The 9,995-nt window shown below is 38.2% G+C and overlaps 1 protein-coding gene across 1 annotated transcript; it reads left to right on the forward strand.

Annotated features, from left to right (window-relative positions):
- Positions 1-2,904: 2,904 nt before the first annotated feature.
- On the forward strand, positions 2,905-7,434 carry faima (Fas apoptotic inhibitory molecule a). The gene is made up of 5 exons (XM_073474203.1): positions 2,905-2,978; positions 4,169-4,299; positions 4,390-4,618; positions 6,898-6,947; positions 7,196-7,434. Exons 2-5 carry the CDS (start codon positions 4,186-4,188, stop codon positions 7,343-7,345), a joined length of 543 nt encoding a protein of 180 aa, XP_073330304.1. The 5' UTR covers positions 2,905-2,978; positions 4,169-4,185; the 3' UTR covers positions 7,346-7,434.
- Positions 7,435-9,995: the final 2,561 nt, after the last annotated feature.

Consider the following 9,995-nt stretch of genomic DNA (forward strand, 5'->3'; position numbering starts at 1 on the left):
CCAGGTGCGGTTTCTTTGCTCAGTCAAGTTGTGTGACTCGTGATTGCTTCATTCATTACATTTATTCTACTATCTGTGTGTTAGCGGACTCCATTTCTTAACTAACGTTAGCTACTGTTGCTGTCTGTTAGCGGAGCGGAGAGAGACACTGAGACGAGGCAATCGAGAATGTGCATGAAGTCACATCTTTGGAGTGTCGCAGAAAAGTCCTTCACAAAGACACGTCATGTTACAATCCACTCACATATGGCCTATAAAAAAGTGATTAATACATATAATGATAAGCCTCTTTAAGAAGCTTTCTCTACAAAGCAGGTGATGAATTTAACACTCCCCGAAAAACAACATCTCATGGCATTTAACAGGTTTGTTATAGACCTTTTCCACGGCAGACATTTTGAACTGTCAAAGCAGAAAAAGTACAGGTGTGACCAATGACATTTAGTAGTAACGATGGGCCCAAATGCTACACGGTAGTGTGAAGCAGACTTTATGAAGGTGTGCTCAGCTTATCAGTCTTGCTAGATTTTTCACCCGGACTAGCAAAGAAGACATTTGCAAATCCAACTTACTCAAATGCCAGTGCATGGCAAAATCTCACTCAAGATCACAAATAAATTGATTTATTCTACTACGTTTTAGTCCCTCTGGACCATCCTAAAGAATCTTTCCTCTGTCCTCTCAGTGAAACACTCTTGGAGAAGGTCCAGAGGGACTGAAACATCAGAAGAATGAGTCACTTGAAGAAGTCTATGCTGCTGAAGGCATTGTTAGAGGGCCCCCCTCTCCCTATGGGCCCTGGTGAAAATGCAGTGTCTATATTTGTGCCCCAGACAGGTACAATAAGAGATGCAGGTCTCCTACCCAAAAAACTTTACAGTGAGTTGTTGTCCAAAACCAATACATGAATACATGATGTAAAAAGTAATTGTTCACTATGTGTGCGTTCATGTTTCACAGGTAGTTTTTTGCCCCCCGAGTCCTGAGTGCAATGGAATGCATCATTTGCTTTGTACAAAGATAAATGAGAATAGGTGATGACCTTGAAAAAGGCTGAGATGTTTGCTTGATTAAAAAGAAGAAATAAAAAGAGGAAGTAGAGTCTTAAGTAAGCATAATTTGTCCATTGTTCTCATAGTTGACAATACACTTTTGTGCTTATGCCTAAAAAAGCACATTACACTTTTTAAAGTTGTACTTTTTCATTATTGTCATTATACAATATTACTATTATTATCCATTATCACCTATTTCCTTCTATCTATGACCCCTGTGATGTTATATCATATGAACAAGTGAACGAAAAAAAAACAGAAAACACTTCTTAAATCATAAAATGCTACATGCTGTAGGGAAATTAAAGAATCCCCTGACAAAAAACAAAAACATTTCATGTTCATTTTCAAAAAGAATGTTGTGCAGTAATGTAATGTAATGCAGTCTTTTGGTACCAGAGTCAGCCCTGAAAATGTTAATTATCTACATTTTACAAGCTTATGTGGTTTTTCATGAAAAGGAAGTCATGATAACATAAATTCTTTGTTTTTTTTGTGATTCTGAGAAATTGTGGCCGTGACTGGAGGAGAACCATATTTCTATTTTGCAAACTGCACATTTAAATACTGTGAACTTTTTTCACTTAATGTTTTTTTTTTTTTTTGTCATTACACCAGACAGTAGTGAAACCAAGATATCTCACTATCAGAGATATCTATCATCTAAAACTTTAAACAGGAAGAAGTGTCTTTTCAAGTACAAGGTAGTGTCTGGCTCATCTCTTTTTCACATGCACGTCTTTAGGATCTGTACAAACTGCAGGTGTATTAAACATAGCATTGCTCTTTGTAATAAATGTTATACTCATAATTTTGAATTTCTGCAGCTGACAGAAGATTTACGTGTAGTGGTTTGGTACCAAGAGTCAGTCCTTCGTCACAGTTTTACAGTTTGAGATAAATCAGCTCTCCCTGGTACACTTGGCACAATACTCAGTGTTTCTAAATGAGATCAAGCCTTCACATATAATTAGACATAAGGCCGCTCCGTCAGAAGATGGAGACATTTTCCACCGAATCATTTAGTTCCTGAATAACTAAACCTGACATCTTTTCTTAATCTTATCAATACATAGTGATTGGTGACATGTAATTTGCTGCAGTGCTCTGCCAACTTCAACCTGTTAGTGCAGTGGACTGTCATGACTGTCTTGCTGTATTTTGAAATTGAGATAACAGAACCAATATTTGTTGCATTTTTTATGTTATTAACAAAACAAACTACTGTTACTTCTACCAATAAATAGGCTGAATGTCATGTTTGTAAGAGTTTTCATTTTGAATATTGCAGACTGTTCTCATAAGGCACAATACCTGGATGCAGGCTAATGATTATATTTCTCTTTTTGTCCCCTATGAAACTATGAACTATATGAATGATGGTTTTATGTTCCAACAAGCACACTTTCACAGCATTGAGAAAAGGTCAAATGAAATTGTAGACTTACAAAAAACATTTTTTTCAGGTTTTATCTTTGTGTTAAAACCACCTTTCCCCCTGTGTTTAACATGAAAGGTAGCTCACACATCTGTCGAAGTTATACTGCACTTTATTTTCAGCTGTCAGGAAGCGTACCCCCAATGATATAATGGAGGTGGCTTCAAAACAGATAAAACCTAAAAAAAAATGCATTTTTGACTTTTTTTAAGCCTACAGTTTCTTTTAAAAGTTGACTTTACTTTAAACTTCAGTCTTTTTATTATGTATTTCATGTTTAGCTCCTTTTTCCTGTATGGGGGGGCGTGGTTAAGCTTGTACGTAGGCGGATGTCATGTTACCATAGCAACAGCATAGCCACAGCTCGTCTGTTGACTCTGTGCGGTAAGCTAGCTGACTAGCTACCTGTGAATAAACTTCGCTAAAGTGGCCTGCTGATGATTTGTTAGCCACAGAGCTAGAGCGCTCACTTCAGGACTTTTAAGGTAACCCCGAAGTGTAATGACGGATGATATTCCTGAGTTAATGGCTACTGTTATCCTCCTATTGCTCAGAAGGTAGCGTTAGCGGTCAGAGCTACTGAAAAGATAGGCAGCCTAGTGTTTGACTGACGCAGCAGTGTTTCCGTTTTCATTTCAAAATAAAAAGGACAGGTTGGTAGCAAACTGAACTGATGATGTTTTAGTGCTCTGGCTTTACTAGAAGTCTGTTTGTGTTAGGCATACTAGTCTTGCTGAAGAGCGAATATGCATTAAGACAACGTTGAAACTTGCAAAATATTATATATTGAGTTTGTAGGTTGTACAGTTGGAAGAAAAACATATTTACACATGGCATTTTCACACTAATATTTTCCACATGACCCCAGGGACGCTGGAAGTCAGTCACGACGCTGGAAGTCAGTCACGGTTGAAGGTGCTGGGGGATCATTCTATATAATGACGTTTTAGTAAACTGTGTGCAACATTCATGTTTATGGATTAATTTGAATGGCCGGCATAACTTATATCTAATAGTTATTAAGATAAATGTTTGACAATTTGAACAAACTTTGCACAGCAGCAGATGGCAAAGTGAACATCAACATACTTCTGCAAGGAGATGAACAGGGAGAGAAATTCCTCTCAGTTTTGTGAGTTGTTGAGTTAGGAGTAACTTTATAAACTTTTTAAAGGGCTCTGTGAGATACTCGTTCTTTTGATAATTTCTTACATACATATATGATTTGATAAGGCTGTTGTTGCTGATAAGTGTTTTGTTAGAAACCTCACATGAGAGCCACTTACTTTTTGTTTGAATACAGAAAGTATTCCGTAAGTTGTCAACACTACCTGCTGTTATTTTGAAAGGGCAATCCTGACACCGGAAGTCGTAACGCAACCACCAACTACAACTTCCAACATAATCTTTAGCCATTTTCACTCTGGAGTAAACATTCAAACATCATGCTAAATCGCTAAATTGTTGTACCTCGGTAGTTGTGTATATATGCGGGGATACGTTTGAACCTGCACCGAAAAGTATGATTAGGTTTTACGTCTTTATCATTAGCTAGCCAGCTAGCTAGCGTCAGCCTAGTTTGTAAGCTAGGTTAGTTGGGCAACGTAATTCACGTTAGTCATGCGTTTGTCTCGACATTTAGCAGCCTAGTTGTGTTGTTGTTCGTCTCCAGCAGGGTCTGAACACGGCAGGATGTCGAATGATCTTGCTGGCGTGTGGGAGGTGGCACTGAGCGATGGAGTCCACAGGATAGAGTTTGAACACGGCACGACCACCGGAAAGAGGGTCATCTACGTTGATGGAAAGGTAATGTCACACGGCTTCTTCTTACTGCGAGGTCAGTTTTAACAGGGGCTGTTTCTGATTTCTGATTTCTGATTTCGCATCATTCTGCAGGAGATCCTGAGACGAGACTGGATGTTCAAGCTCGTGGGGAAGGAGACGTTCAGTGTGGGCAGGTCGGACACCAAAGCGACCATCAACATTGATGCAGTCAGCGGTTTTGCCTACGAGTACACCTTGGAGATTAATGGGAAGAGCCTGAAGAAGTACATGGAGAACAGGTCAAAGGTCACCAGCACGTGGGTTCTCAACCTGGACGGCACTGACTGCAGGGTGGTCCTGGGTGAGCCTCTCTGTGTATTCACCTGCTGTACTGTGAGTTTTCAAAAAAACTGCATTTTTCCAGTTGTCAGTGGTTTTTCAGTCAGATTGCTGCTAAAACACACTCATTCAAAAGTGTGCTACTTTGACTCTGATGCAGCATCCACTCACACAATGTCCTGCCCACAACCCGTCACAAGGAATATCCTACTAAGCCACTAAATGATATGAATCTGCAAAGTGACTAGTATCAAATAAATGTGGTGGAGAGGGAGTATAAAGTAGCAGAAAAAGGAAAAACTCAAGTAAAGTACCTCAAAATTGTACTTAAGTACAGTACTTGAGTAGATTGTACTTCATTACATCACTGTTTATCCTAAATTTTGACATTAAGATGTAATTTTTAATGCAAATAAGTATCGGCTCCAAATATCAGTTATCGGTCTCCTGGATTTCTAATAATAGGTATTGGCCATGAAAAAGCCACATTGGTCGACCCTAGTGACTTGTTAAGGTAGAAGAGCATCTACCTTAAATTTTTATTAGTGTCTAGGTTTATTTCTTAATGCAGGAAATCAATCAGGATAGACAATGGTTTGATATTTAGCATAGTGTGATTTCTGCCCGTTGAGAAGCGGCCACTAATATTATGTTGGAGCTGAGGCTAAGCTCTTTAACAGCTCTAAGTCCTACTCTGTCTCTGTCATCTGGGCAAGTTAATCCTTCTTATAATTATACTGCTTACAGCTGATCAGGTGGCATAACACCTGAAGCATGTGCATGACATAAGAACTACTGTACATTAGTGGGCAATAAATATCTATAAGTGTTGTCATAAGAACACCCAAACCAGCTAAATGTTGCCCCCGTGTGGTTTCAAGGGAGACCATTAGTATTTTTTTTTGCCATAGAAAATTGAGATTGGACATGTTTAGAAGATCAAGCCATGCTTTTTGAAGCTAAAAGGTTTTCACAAGTGTTGAATTCAGCTATCACTCAAACACAAGAGTGGGGTGTCTCTGAAATTACATGGTTAAATGGCGCAGTCATTTTCATGGTAACGCAGTTTATTAGTCTATCTTTATTCTTTATTTTTATATTTCTTATTTTACCAATCAAAGGAGCATCTTAATTAGGATATTTTACACAGACACACGTACACACAAGTTTTAAAATTCAGACACATAAAAATTTGGCTACGTGGACAAAAGTGTATTAGTGTATGGGTACATTCATCATTTTGTTTCCCTTCATAAATTAGAGTTTTAAACATTGTTCCTGTATAATTAGAAATAAAAACAAGAAAATATGAAGAGTTGAAAATTTTGCGGGGGTGTTGTTATTTCATTCTTTGCGATTTATGTTATTGTTATGATTCAGAGGATTCAAAGTAAATATTAGCATGATTTAAGAAAGGTTTGTGCAAAAAGTTAAAAAAAAGTGCACACATCCAAGCAGGGTGAACCAAGGTGCTGACCAGAGGCAAAAGTGGAAAAATACAAAAATAGAGTCCAACGTTTATTACCTCCCATGTGTGTCGTTTTGGGCACAAGACACACCATACAATTACCTGTGCAGAGGGGTCACCTGACAGGTCATGTTATGTGATACACTAAAATACTACTAGACCTTGCTGTACAATTACAATGAACCTTGTAAGTTTACCTCATATGTACAGCGTTATCTAAACAACCTAAATATGCCATAAGACCATACGTCTGTAAAGTCCCCTCTGTAAAGGTACTTGTATTGCTTGAAATGTCACACATGGTGGTAATAAATATTAATGCGAGCACTATTTAATGTGTGGACTCTTCTCTGTATTGTTCAGCTGGAAAATGTCTGTCTTTTAAAAAGGTCTTTCATGAACTGGAGCCACAACTACATTTTTTATATATATATGTTTGTTATTACACCATGTTCTGCAAATTTTGTCTATTGCTTATTTTTATTTTGTTGTTCTAACTTAAAGTATCATGTGAGCATGATTCTTTACCACAGAAACTATTATGATATATTTCAGAAAGGACGGGTGTCAAGGAAACCTAAGTGATTCAAGACAGATTATACTAATTGTGGCAGTGCTCACTTTTTGTTGTTGCGTGGAAGAAGATGATCAGATAAACTCAAACATTCTCACACCAACCCCTGACAGCATTAAAAACAAAAATAGACTCAAACCTGGCAGTTATTATACTGAGACCTGTTTAGCAAGTTAGCTGGAAGTCACATCACATTCTGTTATTGCCCAAGAGTTGTGTGTCTCATTGATTCATTGTGTGTTTGTTTACTTTCTTTCAGAGAAAGACACCATGGATGTTTGGTGTAATGGACAAAACATAGAGACTGCAGTAAGTATAACAACAGTAACTGATACTTCATCATCACTGAATTTAATATATTAATTCTGGTGTCAAGAGCAATTTAAATCAACAGTTAATACGTGTCTCCTTTAGTAAGCACTATAAACACTTGAACTTCGACTGGTAGAAAGCCTCTGTCACCCTGTGGTTCTACAGTTGTCTGCATTTGGAAAGCTCCAGAGCTGAGAACACGAACTAAATGATTCCTTTCTTTTGTCCACACTTTGTGCCTGCAGGGGGAGTTTGTTGACGATGGCACAGAAACACATTTCACACTCGGAGACCACAACTGCTGCGTGAAGGCTGTGAGCAGCGGGAAGAGACGAGACGGGATCATTCACACGCTGCTGGTGGACGGCACAGAGATAGCTGAGTGCACAGAGTGACTGCGTATGTGGAAGCAGATAACTGGTTTGTACGTGTGACTCTTGGTGTCTGTGAAGAGTAGAAGAATGTCATTTAAAGCTGTCGGGAGTCAGAGACCAACTCATATACGCTCCTAAGTTTGGATGGCCACGCTCGGGAGGGTATATTACCCATACATTGGTACTGTAAATGTTGTTGTGTAACGTATATAGCACGAGAGGAAGACGAGACCTGCTGTCTGGGCAGTTTTAGGGGACAGGATGCTGCCATAAATTTCAGTCAGAAAAAAGGATTTACTGTATAAAAATGTAATTTCACACTGAAAAACTGTCTTGGGTTGAACATGTACTTTATACTGCTATAAATCTGAGGTTTTAGAAGTGGGTGTTGGGCCTCCAAATAGTTTTGAGGGACATCGGGCCATATTTTAAGGTAAAACAACACATTTGATAACCCATTAGCTTCCATTAGACAACAGCTAACGTTTGCATTCAAGGTACCACTAGTAACGTTAGCTAGGAAGTGGTTGAATGCTAACGTATGATTACTATTTGTTAGATTCGCTAAGTGTATAAGACTTGTAACCTGGAACACAGCAGCACACCTTTATCCCAGGATTCGAGCTTAGCACCCATAGCATGATGTCAGAGGAAAAATGGCCGTTGTGTGAATATGGTCTCTTTCCAGGAGATCTCATAGAATAGTCTGAATGCGTCTGGAGAGTTCAGAGATTCAGTAATTTCAGTGAATTTTTTAGTGTATTTCCCACTTTCCCGGAATCAGAAACTAATGAATGCCTTAGGACAAACCTTTTTTTTTTTATGTATTCGGTGTAGTCTGAAGTCATGTAACACAGCAATATTAAGTACTGTAAAATATCCTGCGTCCTTTACATATTTTTGTCACAAGTTTTTGGCAACACCTTTTGAGAGATCGCTACAAAAAATGTGTGTATATCAGCAAATATAATGATATCAGAATTTATTATTCTCTAACAATGGTATTGGCATTAGCTCCCAAAACCTGTTAGACCTGCAAGCCATGTGAACACACAGCAATGTAACATGAGTCTGCAACTAAGTGAACTATTAACTATTAACTCCACATGCCCTTAGTCTGAAGATACTTTAGTCTTGAAACACAGAAAGGCATCAATGACATAATCAAGATCTTACAGTGAACTAAGCAGGTAAGTACAGTAAGCCTTTGTCTGAAGGTAAGGCCCACAGTCTGACTTTGAAAACCCCTGATGTAAACACAGAATTCCAGTGCTGTTATCAATACTGGAGGTCAGATGTGCCATATTCATCTAACTCAGCCTGGCATTGCCCTGCAGTTGTTAACATGAACAGCTGGTGTTCTGTAACTGTTGTTATTTTGTTGAAAACAGCCACCCATTGTACAGTAATGTGGTTCAGTAAACCAGAGACTCATCCTGTTCTCCCTGCTCTCTGTGCTCGCTTTCTTGTGTTTTTTTAATGTTGCGCAGTAGGAGGTCAAATACCAGGGTACAAGATTATTCCTTGAATGTAGCATCATTATAGCGTGCACTGCTCAGGAGTGATCTTTGTTTTAGTCCTATGTTGACGTGTTAAGTGGTCTTTGTATGATCAGCCAGTTGATATTACTGTAACATGTAATTAGCTTTTAGCAGGCTGCTGTAGATGTGTCAAAACATCCTCGTCTACAAGTAAATGGCTGTAACAACTTTATAGACAATCACTCAGATGTGACATTGTTGCCAGTAATAAATCACACACACAGCTGAAGTAAATCACTTGCTGATATCCATTAATACTTGGAGACTGTGTCGTCCTCGGAGAAGTGTTGAAGTCTGTTGTGCTGTCAAATTAACTGTTTTCTATGTACAGGCCAGATGATCATGTGCTTATACAGATTTAAAGATGAACATTTTTATAGTTATGGCTACAAGTTAAAAATGACAATTTCTCCAGTGTATCTCTAATGTTTGTTTACATTTTGCAAAGAGTGGCATTTACTATTTATTGTGCACTAGTCAAATACAGTGTGTCTGGATTGGCCAATAGAAAAAAGAACAGCTTAATTCAAGGTCCACCCACTTGACGAAGTCTCCATGACAACTGGGAAACTTCATCCACTGGTCTGCAAGATGCAGCTGAAAGCTCCAGTAAACACTACTAAATGGACCTTGAGGAAATATTTTTTTGTGGTCGAACTATATCCAAGGTCAAGGATGAACGTTAATGCTCAATAGACTGTGATATCAAAGATTTGTGTTACTGTATCATTATAAATCTTTCATATGTCCAATATATAAGATTTATGTTAATAAATGTCTTTCTTTTTGTTTACTGTGGGTGGTACATGTTTGTAAAATGTGAACTGTATGATCAGGTTTTGTTGTTGAGCTGCATCATTGATCTTAATATATACATTATTAGTAAACAGGGAAATACAAGTATTAAAAATCATGATCTTTGTTTCATATTCTCTGAAATGTTGTTGTTGCGACTTTAGGTAGATGAAGGTGTCATAGTTAGGTGTCGAAAGAAAATGTTCTAGCTCAGTGGTGCCCAGACTTTTTTTCCTTGGAGGGCCAAAACAGAGAATTTATTGATGGACAAAGGTAAAAAACAAACACCTACTGTATTGTTAAGATGAATAATGATACTATATGGTAGCACTGAA

The sequence above is a fragment of the Pagrus major genome, chromosome 9, assembly GCF_040436345.1.
Source record: "Pagrus major chromosome 9, Pma_NU_1.0".
NCBI lineage: Eukaryota > Metazoa > Chordata > Actinopteri > Spariformes > Sparidae > Pagrus > Pagrus major.

Bases quoted from the DNA above. Each gene is read 5' to 3' on its own strand.
- faima (XM_073474203.1), top strand. From the start codon at position 4,186: ATGTCGAATGATCTTGCTGGCGTGTGGGAGGTGGCACTGAGCGATGGA. The intron at 4,619-6,897 runs GTGAGCCTCTCT...ACTTTCTTTCAG, and splicing joins TGACTGCAGGGTGGTCCTGG to AGAAAGACACCATGGATGTT. The intron at 6,948-7,195 runs GTAAGTATAACA...TTGTGCCTGCAG, and splicing joins GACAAAACATAGAGACTGCA to GGGGAGTTTGTTGACGATGG.